Source organism: Callorhinus ursinus, unplaced genomic scaffold (assembly GCF_003265705.2).
Source record: "Callorhinus ursinus isolate GAN/ISIS: 27379988/994484 unplaced genomic scaffold, GSC_fseal_2.0 scaffold8, whole genome shotgun sequence".
NCBI lineage: Eukaryota > Metazoa > Chordata > Mammalia > Carnivora > Otariidae > Callorhinus > Callorhinus ursinus.
Window position 1 is genome coordinate 9235685 of NW_027397070.1, and position 26117 is coordinate 9261801.

The 26117-nt window shown below is 36.8% G+C and overlaps 1 protein-coding gene across 8 annotated transcripts in view; it reads left to right on the forward strand.

The window, feature by feature from the left end:
* NUBPL (NUBP iron-sulfur cluster assembly factor, mitochondrial) overlaps window positions 1-26117 on the forward strand; it is a 284107-nt gene that overhangs the window by 2863 nt on the left and 255127 nt on the right. For all 8 annotated transcript variants that reach the window (XM_073895058.1, XM_073895054.1, XM_073895055.1 and 5 more), the window contains exon 3: window positions 2396-2430. In XM_073895058.1, coding sequence (XP_073751159.1) covers window positions 2396-2430 — 35 coding nt within the window. The remainder of the gene's footprint in view (window positions 1-2395; window positions 2431-26117) is intronic.

The following is a 26117-nucleotide window of genomic DNA, read 5'->3' on the forward strand; positions in this document are numbered from 1 at the left end:
CTTAATTTTTTTTCTCATTTTGACCCGAAGGTAATTGTGGAAGAGTTTTTCAGATGTTTTGAAGAAAATAAGATTTACCAAGTATTATAGTTCTAATGGACCTATAATATTACTGTTTGATACTGTATTATTATTAAAAAATGATTAGTGATTATTCCTAATGAATTAATGCTATATGCTACACATTTTTACTTTCTTTCCTAAGGGCCTACAATCCATCTACTTAATATTTTGTTTTTAAAATTTAGAAGGTTTTAGTCTGTAGAATCCACCTCTTCTTGTTTTTTGAAAATTCAGAGTACATTTATTTGTTTTCAGTAATGGAAATTCCTTTGCATGCTCTGTGATTACTTGGACTGGTTAAAGATGGAGAATATTTTCATGATGATATCCCTAAGTTCTTCGAGTTTTATGCTGTATAATTTGTTGGGTCTGTAGGCTAGTACTTGTTTAAAACATTGTTTTTGTATTTGGTTAGCGGTCTTCTATTGTCATGGAATGTGACAGCATTTAAATAGGAAAATCTATGACAAAATATGCAGTTGTGACACATAGTAGGTGTTTCAGTAAATGCCCCTTCCTTGCTTTTTTTGTTAGCATTAAACCATCTGTCCCAAAGAACTGGCCTTTACTTCTTTCTGACAGCTCTATTTGCATACATAAGTCTTAGAAATAAGTTGTTTCTGTGTGACTCTGTTGGTATTATATTTCTTTCATACACACACACACACACACACACACACACACACATATAGACACATTACATACATGTTTGGGACTATATATATGTTCCAAACTATCTCAGAATTCTTCCCATTTGAATATGTATGCTAGAAATTTTTTTCAGTTAGAATGATGATACATGGTTAATACAAACATGCTCTGTGATTCCATTGTATAAATGTGAGAAGACCCTAACACTGAAATGAAGTAGTCTCTTAAAAGTTTCTGCTTAATAGTTAGATGGTTTAACCTATGATATACCTGAAATTCAGAATTATTTGATAATTTATAAAAATTAATTTGTCAAGTGACATGTCCTAGGCTAAGTACTTTATATCAGTATTTCATTTAATTCTCACAACAGTTATGAAATAGGAATTATCCCCATTTTATAGAGGAGGAAAATAGATTTAAGGGTAAAATATCTTACTCAAGGTTATATAATAGAAGGTGGTAGAACTAGGATTTACTTTGAAACCAGGTCTACTTTGAAAATTTATGCTCTTAACTACTTTATTTATTTATTTTTTTAAAGATTTTGTTTATTTATTTGACAGAGAGAGACAGTGAGATAGGGAACGGAAGCAGGGGCAGTGGGATGGGGAGAGGCAGGCTTCCCGCTGAACAGGGAGCCTGATGCGGGGCTCGATCCCAGGACCCTGGGATCATGACCTGAGCCAAAGGCAGATGCTTAACGACTGAGCCACCCAGGTGCCCCTGCTCTTAACTACTTTAAAGGAAATAATCTCAGCATCATTTATAACATTGTTCTATTAAATAAATGTGATTCACAGTATGAAAGTCTACTTATCAGTCTTGGAAATTTGTTACCTTTGGACCTCTCTTCATCTCAGATGTAGCATATCTCTATTGCTGGGCTCAAGGTGGTTTTGGGACTACTTTCCTTCTGTAAAGAAGGATTCACTAGCAATAGCAGTTTTGGGAACATGTTTTACTGCCTTACCTTTGACCCTCTTCCCTTTCCTCTGCAGAGTGGTCCAGCCTTTCATACGCAGGTATTTGTGAGTTAGGTATTTGGAATTCCTGCATTATCAGCATTTATTTATTTTATTTATTTATTTTTTAAAGATTTTATTTATTTGAGAGAGAGAATGAGAGATAGAGAGCACGAGAGGGAAGAGGGTCGGAGGGAGAAGCAGACTCCCTGCTGAGCAGGGAGCCCGATGTGGGACTCCATCCCGGGACTCCAGGATCATGACCTGAGCTGAAGGCAGTCGCTTAACCAACTGAGCCACCCAGGCGCCCTATCAGCATTTATTTTTAAAAGGCAATAGGATCATATATATTTTTATTTATTAAAAGGTATATATTTTTTAGGCAAAATGTTTTTGAAAATAATTGAACTATATATACCAGTAACATTGTTTTTTAAAAACTAAGTAGATTATTTAAACAAAATTATAGCAGGTTATAAAAATGAATCGTTTAAACTGTTAATTGTAGGACAGGCATCTATTGCTTATGTTGGAATGTTACTCTTTTTTGTCTTTTTTACTTTCTGTATTCTCTCCATGTCTTTGTTTTTTATAAGTAAAGGAGATACATTAAAAAATTTCTGTGCTTTGGTTATTACCTTGAAAATATTAGAAGGCAAACTGAATTTTAGTAGAAGAAAGTTACTAAATTTGATTACTTTTTTTGTTTCTTACAGTGAACCTTGCACTTGCACTAGCAGCGAATGATTCGGTAGGTGTTTATTAATAAAAATATTAATTGATTAAAATGTTTTTTAAGGAAATGATAAAGAGCATATTTTTCATTTATTCTGTCAGGGGCTATATAGTGTAGCTGTAGTCCTTTGCATTTCTTTAAGGAACTAAGAAATCTTTAAGTACTGAGTACATCTAATGATAATGATGAAAATGGAAGGGGTCAAAGAATTCAGGCAGCGTTTAGAAGGTAGAGAAGGCAAGGAAATGGATTCTTCCTTAGAGCTTCCAAAAGATATGTAATTCTGCCAACACCTTAATTTTAGCTCATTGAAACCCATTTTGGAGTTCTGTGATAACTTCTCACAGTAGAAGTAGGAAATAAATATGGATGGGAATTCAGTTTTCTTAGTTCTTAAATTTCCAAAGATGTCTTTATTTTGCCTTTGTATTTGATTTGACTAGATGTAGAATTCCAGGTTCAAAATAATTGCATCTCTGAACCTTGTAAACAACATTCCTTTTTCTTCTCTCATGCTAATGAAATGTTTGATGCTAGTCTGATTCATATTGCTTTGTAATAACCTGTTTTTCCCCTCAAAGCTTTTAGAGTTTTCTTTATGTCTTTTAAGTTTAGAAATGTCACAAATATGCGTCCAATTGTTGACTTTAAAATTTTTTACCTGGTTGGAGATTAGCCAGGCGGTATCAAGGTTTGAAATTTCTTCCTTGATTACTTAAGTGGTATGTTTGTTCTGTCTCCAGAAACCTATTAGATAGCTATTAACCCTTTATGCTTGTTGATTTGTCTCTCATAATCTCCATCTCTTTGTCTTTTGCTGTATGTTTTGGAAGATGTCTTAGACTGTTTTCCACACTGCTTTGTTGGGTTTTAGTTGTTATTTAGCCCTTTGATTTTTATTTTTAAATTCAGGAATTCTATGTTTTCCAGGTTTCTAGAACTCTTTGTTATTTTACAAATACTGGAAAAACAATGGCTGTATCATTCGTTTGAATCTCTCTGAGGATGCTAATTAAAATTTATAAAAAAATTGTTCCTTTTAGTGATCTCTGTTTACTTAGCATGGTGGTTCTTATAATGTGGTCCTCAGACCAGCAGAATCATCATCATCTGGGAACTTGTTAGACATACAAAATCTTGAGCCCATCCTAAACCTAATGAATCAGAATCCATGAGGGTGGAATCCTGCAGTCTGTGTGTTTTTTATACAACCTATTTTTAATTTGATTTAATTTATTTTATTTTATTTTTTATTATTATGTTAATCAGCATACATTACATCATTAGTTTTTGATGTAGTGTTCCATGATATTCATTATTTGCATATAACACCCAGTGCTCCATGCAGAACGTGCCTTCTTTAATACCCATCACCAGGCTAACCCATCCTCCCACCCCCCTCCCCTTTAGAACCCTCAGTTTGTTTTTCAGAGTCCATCGTCTCATGGTTCATCTCCCCCTCCGATTTCCTCCCCTTCATTCTTCCCCTCCTGCTATCTTCTTCATCCGCTTCTTTTTTTTTTAAACATATAATGTATTATTTGTTTCAGAGGTACAGATCTGTGATTCAATAGTCTTGTACAATTCACAGCGCTCACCATAGCACATGTGCTCCCCAATGTCTATCACCAAGCTGCCCCATGCCTCCCACGCCCACCACTCCAGCAACCCTCAGTTTGTTTCCTGAGATTAAGAATTCCTCATATCAGTGAGGTCATATGATACATGTCTTTCTCTGATTGACTTATTTCACTCAGCCTAACATCCTCCAGTTCCATCCACATTGTTGCAAATGGCAAGATTTCATTCGTTTTGATGGCTGCATAATATTCCATTGTGTATATATACCACATCTTCTTTATCCATTCTTCTGTTGATGGACATCTTGGCTTTTTCCACAGTTTGGCTATTGTGGCCATTGCTGCTATAAACATAGGGGTGCACGTACCCTTTCGAATCCCTGCATTTGTATCTTTGGGGTAAATACCCAGTAGTGCAATTGCTGGATCATATGGTAGCTCTATTTTCAACTTTTTGAAGAACCTCCATACTGTTTTCCAGAGTGGCTGCACCAGCTTGAATTCTCACCAACAGTGTAGGAGGGTTCCCCTTTCTTCACATCCTCGCCAACATCTGTCATTTCCTGACTTGTTAATTTTAGCCATTCTGACTGGTGTGAGGTGATATCTCATTGAGGTTTTGATTTGGATTTCCCTGATTTAATTTAATTCAATTTTTTATTAAAGTGTATTCAACATACAATGTTATATTAGCTCGAATCTGTGTTTCAACCAGCCCTATAGATGATTTTGATGCATGCTAATGTTTGAGAATCATGGATCTAGAGTTTGTGAAAACTCTTGTCTGCTAATGGCATCCTTTTTTGTTTTCTAGTGTGGTTATGTTTTTTATTTAGATTTAAACCATTTCTTCTCTTGTTATTTCAATGGGAATTTGGACAGAAGAGAGATAATCATGTGTGTTTAGGCAGCCTTATTGAAGTAAGAGCCAGTAAGACATTTTTAAAAATAATTTTTATTAGGGCACTTGGTTACCATGGAGGAGAGACCCCATCTTCCTTAAAGAAGGGAGGAAACAGGGAAGATTCAGTGGATGGGAAGGTAGATAATTTTTAGGTGTGGGGATCTTTTAAGTTGGTTATCATTTCAGCCAAAGCTTTGAGTCTTAAGTCAGTGTGAAGCAACTATGTAATAAGGGATCAAAGGATGAAAAGAATAGTTAAAAAGGGGTTGATTCCTTCATGTTAAATATTGCTAGTCTTTTTTATTTTTTAAGATGTTTTGAATTTATTTGATAGAGCACAAGCAGGTGGAGCAGAAGACAGAGGGAGAGGGAGAAGCAGGCTTTTTGTTGAGCAGAGAGCCCGACCTGGGGCTTGATTCCGGGACCCTGGGATCATAACCTGAGCCGAAGGCAAATGCTTAACTGACTGAGCCACCCAGGTGCCCCAAATATTGCTAGTCTTGGTGAAATGGTAGCTCAGAAAAATTTTTTTCTGTTTCTGTGTGTTTTTTTTTTTTTTCTTTTTCTTCTTTCAGGGAACAGGGTTGAAGGCAGATTCATCTTTAGTGCTTTATATGTATGACAGGGAAATTGACAACAAGAAAGGAAAAGCAGTAACACTTTACCTGGCTCATTTCTTCAGAAGCCTTTAGTATCATTAAGTGTTTTTAAACATGTTTGTAAAATCTTCCTTAGGAAGGTCTTCAGTATTCTGTGATCCTGATAAGGAGTTTTTTGTTTTTCATTTCTTGATTTTTTTTTTTTTTTTAAGCAAAGTTAATGTTTTTGATTTGGGACTAGCATGTTTGGCTTAAACTGTGCTTTGCCAGAGGACAGCTTGCATACAGAAAAGAAGAGCTATATCTATTCTATATGATTTATATGTATCTGGCATAGTTTTGTACTCTGTATTTCCCAACTTAAGATTTTATTAATATTACAATTATTTGGAGGACATGTTTGGTCCTTAGGGGAAACTCATGTTTCCTCCCAGCCCTTCTATTTGCTTGAGTTGATATGGATGGCCAGGATATGTCTTTTTATGGGGTTAAAAACTCCAGTTAGTTTGGTGTCTTTGGAGCCTCTCCAGTGATTCATTCCCAGGGAGTCTTAATCCTGTGGAGTTTGTATTATAAAAGGGGTCTCTGATTTGCTTTTCTGTAGGCCATTTTTGTTCAAGACCTTGGTAACGTTTACCTCCTTTCTTTTCCATGGTTGGTACTTGCCTTTTTTCAGCATTGGAATAGGAAGATCCAGGTCCAGGAAAGGGAAACAGGACCAGGAAGCTATTCATTTTGCTTTTGATAATGACTTTAGTAATCTCTAAACTAGACTGTAAACCACAGGGGTGTGTGTAAGATAGTCCATTGGGATGTAAGAGGGAGATTTTTCTTTTCCATTTGTATTAATTTTTATCTTTTAAAGTTTATGTTTTTTTGTGTATGTTTTATAATTTGTACTGTTAGTATATATGGTATATATAGTAGCTGCAATGTAACTTATAAACAAATATATTAACATATATTGGGGATATATTTTTAAACATTTTTTACTGATTGGAGTGCATGATCAGAAAATTTCAAATGTTACTAGCCTAGGCAAAAGGAATTTCTGGGCTGGATCAGATGCCCAGTTTAAAGGAAGACTACTTTACAGATGGAGGTAAAGGCCTTAAGGGAATAGGGCGTGGATTTTCCCTTTTCCTTGTCTTTTGTACTTTTCTTTGGGGATGTAGAAGGTAGTAATGCAGAGCAGAGTTTGAGATCATGCGTGCTGTGCATCTAAATATTGCATCTAGTGATTTGTTGGAGCTGGCTTATGCTTGTTTGTGAGGGCCAGTTGTTAAATTTTCAGGAATTTGGGAACTAGTTGATACCATGTTGTTACCATGAAATAGGCCATGGTGGGAGTATTTAAGCCATGGAAATTGGCAAATACTGAAAATCAGACACCCCACCCCACCCTGAGCCACTTGTTAAACATTTCCTGGCACACCATAGATCATATATATTGACAATCATATTTTTTGATTTTTCTTTTTTTAGTTTTTTTTTAGAGAGGGAGAGGGGCAGGGTGTGGGGAGGGGCAGAGAGAGAATTTTAAGCAGGCTCCACACCCAGCTCAGAGCCCGATGTGGGGTTGCTGAGATCATGACCTCAGCTGAAATCAAGAGTCTGGTGCTTAACCAACTGAGCCACCCAGGTGTCCCCTTTTTTCTATCTTCTTAACCATATTAGGATCTCATTCTTTTACAGTATAAATTTAATAAACAGTGAGAAGAGCACTGAGACTGGGAGAGGGAAACATAAAGACTACCAGAAGTCATTGATAAGCTCTGTGAGATTCCTGTCAGTTCAGTTCATTTTAGTCCAACAAATATTTGAGTACCTATAACACTCATTGCCAGACACCCTGGGAATATAAAGCAAAGTAAATGTGCTGTGGGAGTTCACAGCCTAAGACTACATTCACAAAACAGTGTTGTGTATGTGTATATGTATTTATATAAGTGTGTATATATTTCTGTGTATCTGTGTGTGTGTGTGTATTTTGGTGATGTATAGATGGATTAGGTTCAATAATCGTTTCTTCTGTGAGTGAGAAAGTGCTAATTAAGACAACAGTTAAGGTTTTATCATGCTTCATAACAGTAGACACATTGTGTACTCTTAAAGGTTTTATAATCTTGTGAATACAAAAGGAAGATAAATGTCTTAAAATGATGAGATATATTCAAGGTCAAATATAGTAGTATATCCTTCTAGGATGAGTAGCTTTTATTCCAGAGAAAAACAGTCTTCTTTTTTTTTCATAGAGCATTTTCATGAACATAATTGTATTTGGTTCTCACAGAAACCTGTAATGCAATGCCATAGTATTTATCAGTTTTACAGTCTTTATTGATTCTGCCCTATCCTTGCCACATTTCATCAGTCAGCAGATACCCTTGTTTCTGTCTCTGCGATATTCTTCCAATATGTAACTTTCTCTTGTCACTATTCCCACTCTAACTAAGGCTCATGTTATTCATTTATACTTCAGTTATTGAGTGCCTATTCTATCCTAAGCACTTTGGAGGATACAGAAAGGAATGAGACACCCAGTCCCTGCCTTTGAGGAACTCAGACGAGCAGACCACTGCAGTGGTCTAATCCATTACCTGCTCATGCTCAGATCCATTCAGTACATAATGCCTGATTACTCTTACTAAAGCACTATTGGAATTACATCACTCCCCTGCTTAGCATCACTACTGAATGCCTTTGCTGGTATTCAAGATCCTCAACGATCTGGCTTCCATCTGCCTTCATAGGTTTGTGTTTAGCTTATCTTCTAAATGGTCTTTGTGCTCTGGCCACTCTGGGTTACTTGAAGTTGTATGTTCTTGCTAGCGTACAGCCTTTCTTGTACATTTCTACTGGAGTACTCTCTTCACCTTTCTTTAGCTTAAATGCCCTGTCTTCCAGGCTGCCATTTATGGCTGTGCTGGTTATATCATGCATAAAGGTGCTTGTCAAGGAGGTTGAGTGATGACAGAAATCCAGACTACCCTCTTCTTGTACAACTGCAGGCTGCATTCTTTTTTTGTTTTGTTTTATTTTATTTATTTATTTTTTAAGTAAGCTCTAGACCCAACTTGGGGCTTGAACTCACAACCCCAAAATCAAGAGTCATATGTTGTACCAGAGCCAGCCAAGTGCCCCTGCAGGCTGCATACTAATTCACACAGAGACACTATATGAGCACCTTTGCCCTGAGGGGCAGCTTAGTGAAGTGCTCCCTGAATTCCTCTCTTTTTATGTCTTGGGAAATCCAGTAGCACTATTTATTTGTATGATTATTGTGCCCATGCAATTATTCTGGTAATTTTTATAATAACAAATGATATAACTAACATTTATTGAACATTTATTGTATGTCAAGCGCTGTTCCTCATGACATGGATCTTAACGCATTTATGTTTCATAGCAACCATATGGAAATAGATACTATTATGATGCCTTTTGTAGATAGAAAGCAGAAGTATTTGGAGGCTGAGTATTTTGCCCAGGGTCACTGGGGAAGTAAATGGCAGAACCAAGATTTGAATGCCAACCTAGATCCTGTGCTCTTAACCTACTTGTTCAACTGCTTCTATCTTAGCTAGATCCTTAATGATTAAAGATTGTGTTGTCTTCATCCTTGGCTACCCTCAGCAGCTAGCACAGTGCTTTATGACTTTGGAAATGCACAATAAATGTTTGCTGCATTGATGAATTGAGTATGTAGAATGGTTTCATGGTATGTTAAGTGCAAAGTTTTGTTTTGTTTTTTGAGAAGTGGTCTGGGACGAGAGGACTTTTTGTAGCTTAGTGGGCTATTCACTGTTTTTTTCTTGCTTCTTAAAAGCACATTCTGTGATTCCACTTAACCCTCTTCTCATTTTGTACTCTTTATCTGCCAGTCTCATTTTTCCCCCTGTTCCAGTTACTACTCATGTGCCCTTGATTCCAAATTCATCACCAGCCCGGATCTCTCTCCTGGATACTAGACCTGTCTGTCTAGTTGTCTCTGTATACATCCACTCGAATGCAGGCATTCAGGCTCAGTGTGAACTCTTTTTTTTTCCTATAACTTTGTCCTGTGGGGTCATTTGGTTCCTGCCCACCTTCAGATTAGTCGCCTGTTCCTGCTGCTTCTACCACTTAACGTTCTCTAGATTGTGTACTCTCATTTCATTCCTTAATGCTGCTGCTTTATTCAGACTCTTACTGTGTATCTTCTGTGAGTTGATCCCTGCTATTTTCTCTGCTATGATGTTTCGAGGAAAGGACTAACACTTGCCATATTATTTTAAAAGAGTTTACTTGTTTATCTCCTATGCTAGTCTGTGAACCTTTTAGGATCAGTGGTGTTGGTCTTATTCCTCTTTTTTTTAATCCTCAGTGCTTAGTCCAGTGATGGTATATAGTAGATTCTTGGTGAATGTTGGTAATAACTGTGGAACATATTAAATGAAGAGTGGTTGTGAATATATATATACACATACATTTATATTTCATTTCTGTGGCAAATTCTAAGTGTTGGATAAGTTTATAATTTGTTCACTGCTAAATTAGGCCCCTTTTTTCGTGAGGAAATGAAATAATTAAAATTCAAATGGGATAATAGATGTGAAGAGCTTAGCACACCGACTGATACATAGTAAGTTTTAAATCACTTTTTAGTATGGGTGGCTAAATAAAAGCTTTTTGTAAGTAATGTTTCAAAATAAAAGCTGATACATGTTTTACTTACTTGACTGTTTTTACAAAACTTATTTTAGGTTTTTACTTATTTTCCATTGCTAGAATGAATCATTAGAATTAAACTTCAAGGTGGAAAATGAAGCAGTATTATCTTCAAAGAGTTTGTGTTTTTCGTTTTTTTTTCCATTGATGTTTATTTTAAAATATTTTTTTCCCATGATCTTATAATGTCTTTACACTTATTCTTTCCAGACATACTTCTCTTCTTCACAAGTTATCACTTAGTGGTTCTTTAAATGTAATTAAAATTATCTTAAGCCTTTGAAGTTCTATGATCATGTTAGGAAAAATTAGGAAGTTTTGGTTCAAGATTTAGTTTTGGTTTTTGAAAAGTTCAGTGATCTTGGAACATGTTATGTACCACCACTTAAAACACTGTGATTTTCTTCATTAATAGTTACATGTATAGCAGTTAATAGTTATTTGTATAGCTTTTTGATATACAGAACTGGGCTTGATTCTGGCTCTGCCTCTTGGAAACTGTATGACTTTTGCCTGTACCTATCTCCTAACGTTCTAAGTATTAAAGGAGGTAATGTACATAAATCATGAAGCAGTGTCTGGCACATAATAAATGCTAATAAAGAGCTATTCTTATTAGCTACCATAGTACTCCACATGCCAACCTGGACATGTTCTTATAATCTGGGTTATTAGTTATGATGTGAATTTGGATTAAATATGGATGATGCTGTGTTTCTCACAATTACCTATGCGAAATCCTGATGTCTACTTAGTTCAAGTTTGTAAGGTTGGGGCCCTTCTTTTCTTTAATGCCAGTGTTGTGAGGGGATTGCACTATATTAAATTGACCTGTTCTTAATGTTTTTTTAAAAATCATAGTTTTATGGTATATGTAACAGATACATTTCTTATAAAAAATATTTTGTTTCAGTATTGTGGTTAGCTATTTTGGAGGAAGGTACACTATTAGTGTTTAAAGTATAATTATTTTAAAGTTAAAGGGAAACTGGGGCAAGAGATCCAGAAGAAACAATTGGCAAAACTATCATTTTTTGCTTCTTTTAGTTCTTCAATTCAAAGGTAATTCTTGGGAAGAAGTGTGTTTTATAAGTGCATTCGAATTCATAAATTTTGACTTTTACCAAGGAGAAAGAGACACCGAACATATATTTGCAATTAGAGCAAAAGTCTTTGCTAAAACCAAGAATTTCTTTTGGGATATATGGAGCTATTCATAATAATTGATGACTTTTCTTGCAAATATTTGATAATTGTGATGGCTACACATATTCATACATACATGGGGAATTATCACTTTATAGTCAGTGGAAAAAGGATTTCTAATGAATTACTTTTTCTTATTCCTTCACCTATAGATTTGTTCATTCATTCATTCATCAACCATTTATTGAAGGCCTGTCTTCTCCTAGGTGCTCTGCTTAGTGTGGGGATGCGGAATTGAAAAAGCCCTGCCTCTGTCCTCATCTTGGTTAATTTACAGCCTGAGTGACTGGGAGATTGTCATTTCCATTCAGAGCAGGGGTCTCTGTATGACATGAGGATTCTTGTTTCTAGTCTTTTTTCTTTCCCATTTATCACAGATGGCTTTTTCCACTCTTAAGCCTTCTATTCCATTCCAGTTTCTTCACTTCTATTACACATGAAAAATGGACTTTTCATTGGTAATGTATTTATTATTTTCTTCCTCTATCTAGTGTATCTTTATATAGTCATCATGATCTCTTGTCTCCTCCTGCCTCAGAGAAAGAGATATCGCACTTGATGCCTTTATCTGGACTCTTCATCCTTCACTTCCTACCTTTTCTAAGACTTTGATTCATAAATTCTTCTTTTTGGTTATCTTCAATTTCTCTTTACTAATTCCTTCCTTTTGGTCTATAGATCTACTTGTTTTGCTCATACACACTGAAAAATATAAATGTGTATTTTTTGAATTAGTGAATAAAACAGTAGATCTTCTTTACCCGTACTCTTTCCCTCAAGCTTCTGCCCTCTGATACTTTCCCATGATAGCCATACTCATACTGGAGAGAGTAGTCTACCCTGGTTGTTAGTTTACCCAATTCTCAGTTATTTCTCAACTTCTGTAATTTGACTTCTTATCACCATACTGTTGGATTTCCTCTCCTAGTTACCAGCTATCTGCCAAGCATATTTGTTCCCTTTCTCTTGATTCTACTTGATTTTCTGCTGCATGTGATACTGCTGACCACAGGTGCTGACACCTTAGAGAATATTTGTTTGGCTTTCACAGTATCATTCTGTCTTAATTCTTCCCTCTTTCTCTGACCCTTTCAGCTTCCATTCTAACTTTTCATATTATTCCATTTCCATAACTTCTGATTTTTCTCCTCATACATACATGTCCTCCCTTTGTTTTCATATACTGCTTCTTCATTGTGTCTTTTTAAAAATCCTTATTTTCAGTAGTTTACTCAACATCTCCTTTTGGTGTTCTACAGATTATGTCAGATATATTTATTTGTTTGTTTATTTATTCTCCAAGATTTTATTTAAATTCAAGTTAACAGATAGTGTAGTAGTTTCAGGAGTTGACTTTAGTGGTTCATCACTTACATATAACACCCAGTGCTTATCACAAGAAGTGCCCTCCTCAATGCCCATCACCCAGTTACCCCATCCCCCCCACCCACCTGCCCTCTAGCAACACTCAGTTCTCTCTAGTTAAGAGTCTCTTATGGTTTGCCTCCCTCTGTTTTTATCTTATTTTATTTTTCCTCTCCTTCCCCTATGTTCATCTGTTAGTTTCTTAAATTCCACATAAGTGGAATCATATGGTATTTGTCTTTCTCTGACTTATTTCGCTTAGCATAATGCCCTCTAGTTCCATCCATGTTATTGCAAATGGCAAGATTTCATTCTTTTTTTGATGGCTGAGTAATCCGTTGTGTGTATATATCTATATATAGATATATAGATATATACATATATATGTGTGTGTGTGTGGGTATATATATATATACACCACATTTTCTTTATCCATTCGTCAGCCAATGGACATTTGGGCTCCTTCCATACTTTGGCTATTGTTGATAGTGCTGCTGTAAACATTGGGGTGCATCTGCCCCTTTGAATCAGTATTTTTGTATTCTTTGGGTAGTGCAATTGCTGGGTTGTAGGGTAGTTCTATTTTTAACTTTTTGAGGAACCTCCATACCATATTCCAGAGTGGCTGCACCAGCTTGCATTCCCAACAGTGTAAGAGGGTTCCCCTTTCTCTGCATCTTTGTCAACACCTGTTGTTTTCCGAGTTGTTAATTTTAACCATTCTGCAAATATGTCAGGTTTAAATGATTGAAATGGAACCTCTTTCTCTCCAAACCTCTGTTCCTTTATTCCTTAATAATTCACTTATATGTTACCATCACCCATTTCAGTTACCTATTGATAAGTAACAAACTACCCTAAAGTATGTATCAAGCAATAGCCATTATGTTCACAGATTCTGTGAGATAGGAATTTTGGACAGAACACAGCAGGGATGGCTTGTGTTTGTTTTACAGTGTTTGAGGCTTCACCAGGGAAGACTCAAATGGCTAGATCTGGAGGCCTTTCACTCACATGCTTAACACTTGGATGGGGATGAGTTGAAGGCTGAGCTCAGCTGGGATTGTTGATTGGAGTACATTTCCATGTTACATGAGCTTCCTTGCAGCATGGCAGCCTTAGTAGTAGTTTGACTTCTTACATAGTGGCTCAGGGCTCCAAGATTTAGTGTCCCAGGGAATAAGGAGGAAGCTGTATGGTCTTCTTTTACCTAGCCTTGATAGCCTAATTCTGGATTGAAGTAGTCCTGTGCCTCCCCAGATTCAGGAGGAGGAAACATAGACCTAACTTCACGATGGGAGGGGTATCAAAAAATATATCTGGGTGGTTCAGTTGGTTGAGCGTCTGCCTTCAGCTCAGGTCATGATCTCAGGGTCCTGGGATCGAGCCCCGCATCGGGCTCCCTGCTCAACGGGGAGTCTGCTTCTCCCTCTCCCTCTGCCTCCTTCCCCTGCTCGTGCTCTGTCTCTCTCTCAAATAAAGAAATAAAATCTTAAAAAAAAAAAAAGTGTCCATGTTTTAAAACTACCATACCAGATCTGCTGGTATCTTACTTGGAAACCTTGATATTATCCTTGTGTTTCATTTCTCCAGTCCCACTCTGCTTTTGTGTATCAGTTACTAAGTCCTGGCCTTTTTAATTTGAGAAATATCTCCTTTTCTCCATTATCATGAACCTTGGTAAGAATTTGATCACCTGTCACTTAAGAGTTTTCTGTAACCTCTTATTTGATCTGTACGGATCTCTGTCCAAATTGCTTAGCTTAGTTCTTAAATGTTGGCTCTACCTAAATTTCTACTCTGCACTTGGCTTTGCATTAACTGCTCCTTTGAATTGACTGCCTTCCTTGCCTTCCTCACCCACCTCCTTTCATCCTTCGGTCCCATGTTGGCTGTCACTTCCTATGTGAAGTCTTCCTAGTGGCTTCAAATGATGTCATTTCTTCCCGTATTGGTTTACATATTTATTTCCTGCCTTTAGAGTGACTATAGCTTCCATGAGGTCAGGGACTGTGTCTTAAATCATCTGTCACTATTGCCTGGACCATCATTACATACTCGGTAAATGCTTGCTAGGTTGATTGAAAACAGATTACACTTTGGTGGGATTCTCCAAAGGTTTGATTGAGTTACTGGGCTTTATTAAATGTCTGTTGAAGTTTTTAAATAAGGGAGTTTACATTCTGTGCTTCAACAATGTTATTTCATTTAAAACATATACAACAAAACCCAAAAAACTTATATTTGAAATATATTCTTTTGTACCAGAAAATTTAGGGAAGTGGGCAAGTATTAGATTTAAAACAAGCTTTGATAAGATTTATTTATTTATTTATTTAAAGATTTTATTTATTTATTTGACAGACATAGCGAGAGAGGGAACACAAGCAGGGGGAGTGGGAGAGGGAGAAGCAGGCTTCCCACTGAGCAGGGAGCCCGATGTGGGGCTCGGTCCCAGGACCCTGGGACCATGACCCGAACCGAAGGCAGACGCTTAATGACTGAGCCACCCAGGCTCCCCGTTTGATAAGATTTAAAGCTAGAAGAATAAAGTTGAGATCAGAACAGTATTGTTTTCAGTAGTGGCATTTTAAAGCTCTAATTTTGGCCTTGAAATATTTCACGTTACAGATTTCGTTCCAACCTATTTCTCTTTGGTCAGGAACATGTGATAGTTCACTTTTGGCAGTTGCACTGTGTGAAAGGGCTAGGGTCAGCACTGCTGTGCAGAAATGGGTCACTGAGCGTTCAGATGAAAGGGGAAAAACTTTTAAAGAGTCTTTATTTATTGTTGGTGTAACAGGACAAAATAATTATAAGCTTGAACCTCTCACCATGTTCTTGCTTCCTCCTTTGCCTCTCAAATGCTTTGCCAAATTAACCACGTCAACCAACTTTATAGAAAATGGATTGCTATTTTGAATAGTTCTTTAGCTATTATTCTTAAGAAGCTTCTTCAGAAAGTCTCTTCTCTTGTCTTCCAAAAGGACATAAGTCTCCTTTGTACTTCCATAAAAATCTTAAATGGTCACTTAAAGAGAGCAGACAGTATGTTCTACTTCAGTGATTGATAAAGTGTAACTGCCTGTTTTTTAGCTGAGTTGGAAGGAAGAACTCTGTCCTACTATAGCTTTAAAAGATGATTTTATTACTGTCAGGACAGATAACAAGCTAGGATTCTCTAATAGCAATAAATGACAAGTTGGTTTTCGCCTGTGGCTCTTAAACAGTGTAACGTTCTTAAATTAAGGTAAGAAAGGAGGTAGTCTTTAAAAGCAGTCTAGATCCCCTGCATTGAGATAGGGTTGTTCTCTGTTTAAATTTTTCCTGAATAGAATAAGACACACAAGTTTTCTCCAAATTCTGGAACAGCATTTGCTCTGAAATCTGCTGGAATGTTATCTGAAGTGTGATGGGGCTCTTTGCCAGTCACCATGGAAACTGATCAGGCTCTATCTAGTTCTATCCTTTGGGCTGTTTGGGGTGGCTTAAATAAAAGATGACCAACATATCTACACATATATATTCAAGTACAGTTTACTTAAGAGAATAGGCTATCTGTATAATTTCTATCAGGTTATTTAAAATATTCTATGCATTTGAAGAATATTCTGGCCCAGAAACATGAATGAAAATTTTCATATTGGATGGGCATAATTCCATTGGTTTGAGATCTTGTCTGCTGGCCTTTGTGCTTATATATGCATCAGAATAACAAATGCTAAATTTCCATTTACCTGCTTAGTGATGGAGAGGAACTTGTTATAGAAATTAAGGCATGGGTATTATTTTATCATACCATTGCCAATGAAATGGGGTTTAAGTGATGATGGTGGAGACATAAAAGTTAAAAGCATCTGTGAGCAATTAAGATAATTAAATATTCAGATATTATAGACATTTAGTATGCACCTTCTGAAATGACCAGTCTATCTAAAGTTAGGAAAGGTTTTATATCTATGGTAATGTTTAGAAATTTGAACCTGGATAGTCTCTTTTATTTCCTTATTGGGGAATTGGTGAACAGAAGAGGAAGAACTGGGCAGAAGTTATCTGAGGAGTTGACTGGTGCTGATAGAAGAGTCTTTTTATTTAATTAGTTAATTTTAAAAATTGAGGTAAAATTCACATTGACCAAGAGTTTTGTGTTATGGGACATACTGATTGCATACTTCCAGTTTCAAAGGTTTGTTCCATTTTAAAGGGCTGACTCTGATTAAAAAGGCATAATGGGAAATTGGGTGATTGAGGGTTCCTCTTGGTTATTTCAAATAACGTGATTTCCTTTAATGTCTAATAATGTCTATTTGTATGAAATGAAAATGAAGGGTATAATACTTGGTGCTTTGACAAATAAGGATACTTTTATTTAAGTATTTACTGAATATTTACCATTTACTAGGCACTTTTCTGGATCCTGGAGGTATAGTGGTAAAAAAGTCTAAGTTTCTGTTTTTAAGGAGTTTATATACTAGTGCAAGAGATAGAATAGATAAATATATACTTTTAGGTAGTAATAAGAGTTATGAAAGATTGTAAAGCAGTGTAAGGTGCTCTTTTAGATGGGGTTGTCAGGAAAGGGCTCTTTGAAGACATTTGAAGAGAGATCTGAATGAATTGAGAAACTGGGCCACAGGAAGAGCAAAGGCCGTGAGGTCGATTCAACTTGGCTTATTTTAATGAACAGCAGGAAAGTCAGTGTGACTAGAGTGGACCCAGGGAGAGGTAGGCAGGGACTTGTCATGCAAACGCTTATGAGCTATGGTGGAAATTTTGGACTTTTTTTCTGAGTATGATTTGGTGGATTTTTGACCAGGGCAGTGGCATGATTTAATTTACTCCTTAAAAGGATGTGGTTGCATTATAGAATGTAAATATAAGGGAATAAGAATAGAAGCAGGGAGACTTGCCTAATACCTAACGCAGGAGTTTAAGCTAAAGATGATAGCTTGGACTGTGATCTACCATGGTGGTAGAGGTGTAGTGATACGTACTTAGGTTCTAAGATTATTTTGAAGCTAGAGACAGGAGGACTTGCTGATGAATTAGATATGGATGGTTAAGGAAATAGTGGTTTCTTTACTTTCTTTTTTTTTATATCATAAAATGACTTACATAATTTAATAGTGTAACCATTTTTATATGTATAGTTCAGTGGCATTAAGTGCATTCACACTCTTGTACAACCATTCCCACTATCCATCCGCAGAACTGTTTCATCATCCCAAACTGAAATTCTGTATCTATTAAATAATGAGTCCCTATTTTCCCCCATTCCCAGCCCATGGCAGCTGCCATTCTACTTTTGTTTTCTATGAATTTGGCTACTCTAGTATGCACTGGTATGATCCTCTCAATAGATGCAGAAAAAGCATTTGACAAAATCCTGCACCCTTTCTTGATAAAAACTCTCAGTATACCCATAGAAGGAATAAACCCATAGGTAATATTTTCAGTGGGAAAAAACTGAGAGCCTTTCCCCTAAGGTCAGGAACATGACAGGGATGTCCACGCTTCCCACTGTTGTTCAACATAGTACTGGAACTCCTAGCCTCAGCAGTCAGATGACAAAAAGAAATAAAAGGTTGGGCGCCTGGGTGGCTCAGTTGGTTAAGCGACTGCCTTCGGCTCAGGTCATGATCCTGGAGTCCCTGGATCGAGTCCCGCATTGGGCTCCCTACTCGGCAGGGAGTCTGCTTCTCCCTCTGACCTTCCCCCCATCTCATGTGCTTTCTCTTTCTCTCATTCTCTCTCTCTCAAATAAAATAAATAAAAAAATCTTAAAAAAAAAATAAAAGGCATCCATATCAGCAAGGAAGAAGTGAAACTTTCACTCTTCACAGATAACATGATACTCTATAGAGAAAACCTAAAAGACTCCCCCCAAAAATGGCTAGAACTGATAGAGGAATTCAACAAAGTTGCAGGATATAAAATCAACATACAGTAATCTGTTACACTTCTATACACCAATAATGAAGCAGCAGAAAGAGAAATCAAGGATTCAGTCCCATTTACAATTGCAAGTAAAACCATAAGATACCCAGGAATAAACCTAACCAAAGAGGTAAAAGATCTGTGCACTGAAAACTATAGAACATTTATGAAAGAAACTGAAGAAGACACAAAGAAATGGAAAAACATTCCATGCTCATGGATTGGAAGAACAAATATTGTTAAAACGTCTATGCTACCCAAAGCAATCTACACATTCAGTGCAATCCCTATCAAAATACTAAAAGCATTTTTAACAGAGCTAGAACAATCCTAAAATTGGTATGGAACCAGAAAAGACCCCAAATAGCCAAAGTAATGTTGGAAAAATAAAAGCAAAGTGGGATGTATCATAATACCAGACTTCAAGCTGTATTACAGTATAATCATCAAGACAGTATGGTATGGGCACAAAAACAGACACATACATCAACGGAACAAAATAGAGAACCCAGAAATGGACCCACAACTAAATTGGTCAACTAGTCTTCAACGAAGCAGGAAAGAATATCTAATGGAAAAAAGTCTCTTCAACAAATGGTGCTGGGAAAACTGGACAGCAACATGCAGAAGAATGAAACTGGACCACTTTCTTATACCATACACAAAAATAAATTCTAGATGGATGAAACACCTAAATGTAGAAACCATCAAAATCCTAGAGGAAAAAACAGGCAGCAGCCTCTTTGACCTTAACCTCAGCAGCTTCTTACTAGACACATCTCCAGAGGCAAAGGAAACAAAAGCAAAAATAAACTATTGGGACTTCATCAAGATAAAAAGCTTCTGGACAGCAAAGGCAACAATCCTCAAAACTAAAAGGCAGCCAACAGAATGGGAGAAGATATTTGCAAATGATGTCAGACAAAGGGCTAGTATCCAGAATCTATAAAGAACTCATCAAAATCAACACCCCAAAATTAAATAATCCAGTTAAGACATGGGCAAAAGACATGAACAGACATTTCTCCAAAGATGACATAGAAATGGCTAACAGATAAATGAAAAAAATGCTCAACATTACTCATCATCAGGAAAATACAAATCAAAACAACAATGAGATACCATCTCACACCGGTCAGAATGGCTAAAATTAACAACTCAGAAGACAACAGATGTTGGCCAGGGAAGAGAAAGGGGAACGCTCTTACACTGTTGGTGGGAATGCAAGCTGGTGCAGCCACTCTGAAAAACAGTATGGAGGTTCCTCAAAAAGTTAAAAATAGAACTACCCTACAACCCAGCAATTGCACTACTAGATATTTACCCAAAGGATACAAAAATACTGATTCGAAGGGGTACATCCACCCCAATGTTTATAGCAGCACTATCAACAATAGCCAAAGTATGGAAAGAGCTCAGATGTCCATTGGTTGATGAATGGGTAAAGAAGATGTGGTATATATGTGTGTGTATATATGTATATATACACCACACACACACACACACACACATAATAGAATATTACTCAGCCATCAGAAAAGGATGAAATCTTGCCGTTTGCAATAAGTGGATAGAACTAGAGTGTATTATGCTAAGTGAAATAAGTCAGAGAAAGACAAATACCATATGATTCCACTCCATGTGGAATTTAAGAAACATAACAGATGAACATAGGGGAAGGAGAGGAAAAATAAAAATAAGATAAAAACAGAGAGGGAGGCAAACCGTAAGAGACTCTTAAGTAGAGAGAACAAACTGAGGGTTTCTGGAGGGGAGGTGGGTGGGGAGGAAGGGCTAAATGGGTGATGGGCATTGAGGAGGGCACCTGTGATGAGCACTGGATGTTGTAAATGATGAATCACTAAATTCTCCTAAAACCAATGCTACACTATATGTTAACTAATTTGAGTTCAAATAAAATAAATATTTTTAAAAAAAGCTTAGAAAAAAAAACCCCCTAAAAACTACTAGAACTGATAAATGAATTCAGTAAGGTCACAGGACACAAAATCATTGTATAGAAATTTGCTGTATTTCTAAATACTAATAATGAAGCAACAGAAAGAGAAATCAAGAAAGCAATTCCATTTACAATTCACCAAAAATAAAATACCTAGGAATAAACTTAACTGAAAAGGTAAAAGACTTGTACTCTATAAAACTATAAAACACTGGTGAAAAAAGTGAAGACAAACACAAATAAATGGAAAGACATTTCATGCTAATGGATTAAAATAATATAGAAGAGAATATAGAATTAGAATAATGCTGTTACAATGTCCATACTAGTCAAAGCAATCTATAGATTTAATGCAATCCCTATCAAAATACCAAGAGCTTTTTCACAGAACTAGAACAAATAATCCCAAAATTTGTATGGAATCATAAAAGACCCCAAATAACCAGAACAATCTTGAAAAAGAAAAATACAGCTGGAAGTATCACAATTCCAGACTTCAAGTTATACTACAAAGCTGTAGGAATCAAAATAGTATGATACTGGCACAAAAATAAACACATAGATCAATGGAACGGGATAGAAAGCCCCAAAACAAACTCATGATATATGGCCAATTAATCTCTGACAAAAGAGCCAAGAATATGGAATGAAAAAAAGACGGTCTCTTCAACAAACGGTGCTGGGAAAACAGGACAGCTACAAGCAAGAGAATGAAACTGGACCACTTTCTTTTACCATACACAAAAATAAACTCAAAATGGATTAAGGATCTAAAGGTGAGACCTGAAACCATAAAAATCCTAGATGAAAGCATTGGAAGTAATTTTCTGACAGTAGTCATGCAACTTTTTTCTAGATAGGTCCCCTGAAGCAAGGGAAACAAAAGCAAAAACAAACTACGGGGACTGCATCAAAATAAAAAGCTTCTGCCCAGCAAATGAAACAGTCTACAACACTAAAAGACAACCTACTGAATGGGAGAAAATATTTGCAAATGACATATCCAATAAAAGGTTAGTATCCAAAACATAAAGAACTTACACAACTCAACACCAAAAACCCCCAAATAACCCACTGAAGAAATGGGCAGAAGACACAGACATGCAGATGGCCTACAGGCACATGAAAGATGCTCAACATCACTCATCATCAAGGAAATGTATATCAAAATTACAATGAAATATCACCTCACACCTGTCCAAATGGCTGAAATAAAAAACATGAGAAGCCCATAAGTGTTGGCAAGGATGTGGAGAATAAGAAGCTTGTGCACTGTTGGTTCCAGGAATGCAAACTGGTACAGCCACTGTGGAAAATAGTATGGCGGTTCCTCAAAAAATTAAAACTTGAACTACCCTACAAACCAGTAATCACAGTACGGGTATTTACCCAAAGACTACAAAAACACTAATTTGAAAGGATATATGCGGCCCTATGTTTGCTGCAGCATTATTTACAATAGTGAAATTATGGAAGCAGCCCAAGTGTCCATCGATGGATAAATAGAAAACTAAGATGTAATACACACACACACACACACACACACACACACACACACACTCTGGAATAGTACTCAGCCATAAAAAGGAATGAAATCTTGTCATTTGTAAAAACATGGAGCTAGAGTAAAATGCTAAGCAAAGTCAAGTCAGTCAGAGAAAGACAAATACCGTATGATTTCATTTTCATGTGGAATTTAAGAAACAAAGAGCAAAGGGGGGAAAAAAAGAGCAAGACAAACTAAGAAACAGACTCTTAACTATAGAGTACAAACTGATGGTTACCAGAGGTGAAGTGGGTGGGGGATGGGTGAAATAGGTGAAGGGGATTATGAGTACACTTATCACAATAAGCCTTAAGTGTTGTATAGAATTGCTGCATCATTATATTGTACACCTAAAACTAATATAACACTGTATGTTAACTACACTGGAATTAAAATTAAAAACTTAAAAATTAAAAAAATTTAAAAGGTGGTAGGACTCCACTTATGACAACAAACCTCAAGCAAGTATATAGATTACTTATTAGTTGGTGAAACAATATAGACTAAAAAGTATTGTGCTCTTCGATCCTGACCAAAAGTTGACTTGAAAAGTTCAACACATTTACTGAGTTTTCACAATCAGGACAATTCTACTGTATACCAAATCTGAAAATGAGTATTTTTCATATGCATTGGGAAAATGTACCTGATATCAATTCAGTTGTATAATCAAGAAACCTGGAATCTCATTGCTGAGTCCTTCCTCTCCTCTCCCATATCCAGTCCATCATCAAGACCTACCAAAACCCCTCTTCCATTTCCACTGCCAACACCCTAATCCAAGACATCACCATGCTCTCCTGCTTAGGTTAGTGTAATAGCCTAAGCTGGCGTCCTGCCCTCACTCTAATATCTCCTCCATTCTCCATGTGGCAGTAAAGTAACTTTTAAGCAAATCTGATCATATCTCTCCGCTGTTTAAAATTGCTTCCCATTGCCAGTAGAATAAATTCTAAAATTCTTGACCTGGTCACTAAATCTTACACTGACTCACACTGACTACCTCACTGGCCTTCTTTCAATTCCTTCATACCACCACCCCACCCATGCTTCTTTCCACTCACAGTTTCCGGGCATAAAGGCCCTTGTCCCAGGAGTTTTCATTCCAACTGGGGGGAGGCAGGAGGAGGAGACATGGAAGGAGAAGATAAATAAGAATTACCTTGAAAAAAGTAAAACAGAGTAATGTGACAGAGAGTAATGGTGGTTGCAGGAAAGCAGATATCATCACTTTCTCTGGGAAGTCCTCCCTCAATCTTCAGATTAGGATCAGTATTCTGTTAAATGCTCCCCGACAATGGGATTTCTCCTTTGCGACACTTATCACAGATGTAAATAAACAAGTTGGACTGTCTTATTCACCACTCTATCCAAAATTCCTACCATAGTGTCAGACATACAGCAGAAAGTTAATAAACACACTGTAAAGGAATGCCTTGGGTTCTCCAGTTTCACAAACTGAGTCATAAAACCACAGGCCATGTAATGTAATTAGCTAACCTGTCCAGCTCTGCCAGAGCCAAAACCAAGAGTTGCCAAGGTAGGTTATCTGTCCTACCCCTGCTCCATGAGCCTCAGCAATACCCTCTCTACCACCTTTGATTTACTACTGCCTAAGTCATGTTCCCTGCAGTGTTTCATAAGACACGCACTTCAACAACAGCTGGCTTCCATCTTCCCTATTTAATCATGTATAAAAATAAAACATCATTTATATTATCACAACCATTTCCATGGCAAATATGAAAATATCAGAGTCCTAAGTCAAGGACTATAAGAAGTAGCAGCTTTGCAGGAGGTTTTTGTCAAAGGCAGATGTTAGCTAGTTCCAATTATAGGTCTTGTTTCCAAGCAAATCTGTTCTTTCCTGACTTCAATTTCCTCTTTTAAAAATGACATTTGATAGACTCTCTAGATTCTCAAATTTTCCTTTTTCTTTTGATTCCTTATAACATCCTACAGTAACATGAAATCAAACCCCTTTTTTTCTCCATTATAAAAACAATTTCTACTACCAGACTACTTTTGTAAAGATTTGATGCTCAAAACATGTATTATTTATAATGAGGAAAATTCTTTTAGAAGAATTGATATTCATAAGCTCTGTGGTGTGACCACTGTAGGAACAAAATTGAGAGCTAATTAAGCTGAGCAATTCTCATTAAATGAAGAAAAAGAAGTAATATTAAGATTTGGCCCTTAAGTACTTGGTCAGATGCCTATGAACCAGAGTGCCTAGGGAACGTTCTAATCCAGTATGTTGCAAACATCCTTCTTATTCCAAATATGTTCTCCACCCCATCTCACCCCACCAGAGTGGTCTGATCCTTCTTTTGAAACTTAATCCTTTGGAAAAGAAAAGAGACCAGCAATCTAACTAAAAAGCCTCTCTGCTGTTTAAAAAAAAAAAGTACACAAATTTTCCTCAAAATGTCCTTCCCCTGGATGAATGCCACCCTTAGTCGTGCACAGCTGGTGTTTGCTCACAAAAATGCTCCGTTCATAAACAAGCCCCCTCTATCCTATTATCCCTGGTATCTATTAATTTTCAACTGTCTCTACCATGATAAAATTTCTATGCTATGTAGTTTTTGGAAATAACAATTCTTCTCAATACCAAGTCATCTTGACACAATTTTTTAATTTCTCCGAGAACTCCTAAAATACCAAAGCTTACCACTGTTTTAAGACAAAGAAAGGAAGGGAATTGGCTAATAAAGTAACAAGCAGACAACCACTTAACACCAATGTGCTATACCAATTAGAACACTCTTTTTAGATGTCAATTTTTTAAACTCTCATTGTTGCTTAAACCAAAATCAAGAAACCTAAAAAGAAATGAAATTCAGATACATGCTACAACATGGATAAATCTTGAAAACATTACGCTAAGTGAAAGAAGCAGACACAAAAGGACAAATATTGTATGATTCTGCCACGTGAGTACCTAGAGTAGCCAAATTCATAGAGAACAAAAGTAGAGTGGCAGCTGCCATGGGCTGGGAATGGGGGAAAATAGGGACTCATTATTTAATAGATACAGAATTTCAGTTTGGGATGATATAGTTCTGCGGATGGATAGTGGGAATGGTTGTACAAGAGTGTGAATGCACTTAATGCCACTGAACTATACATATAAAAATGGTTACACTATTAAATTATGTAAGTCATTTTACGATATAAAAAAAAAGAAAGTAAAGAAACCACTATTTCCTTAACCATCCATATCTAATTCATCAGCAAGTCCTCCTGTCTCTAGCTTCAAAATAATCTTAGAACCTAAGTACGTATCACTACACCTCTACCACCATGGTAGATCACAGTCCAAGCTATCATCTTTAGCTTAAACTCCTGCGTTAGGTATTAGGCAAGTCTCCCAGCTTCTATTCTTATTCCCTTAAACATTTACGCTCTATAATGCAACCACATCCTTTTAAGGAGTAAGTTAAATCATGCCACTGCCCTGGTCAAAAATCCACCAGATCATACTCAGAAAAAAGTCCAAAATTTCCACCATAGCTCATAAGCATTCACATGACAAGTCCCTGCCTGCCTCTCCCTGGGTCCACTCTAGTCACACTGACTTTCCTGCTGTTCTTTTTTTAAGATTTTATTTATTTATTTGACAGAGAGAGACACAGCAAGAGAGGGAACACAAGCAGGGGGAGTGGGAGACAGAGAAGCAGGCCTTCTGCCAAGCAGAGAGCCCGATGTGGGGCTTGATCTCAGGACCCTGGGATCATGACCTGAGCTGAAGGCAGACACTTAATGACTGAGCCACCCAGGGGCTCCTTTCCTGCTGTTCTTTAAAATAAGCCAACTTGAATTGACCTCAGGGCTTTTGCTCTCTTCCTGTGGCCCAGTTTCTCAATTCATTTAGATCTCTCTTCAGATG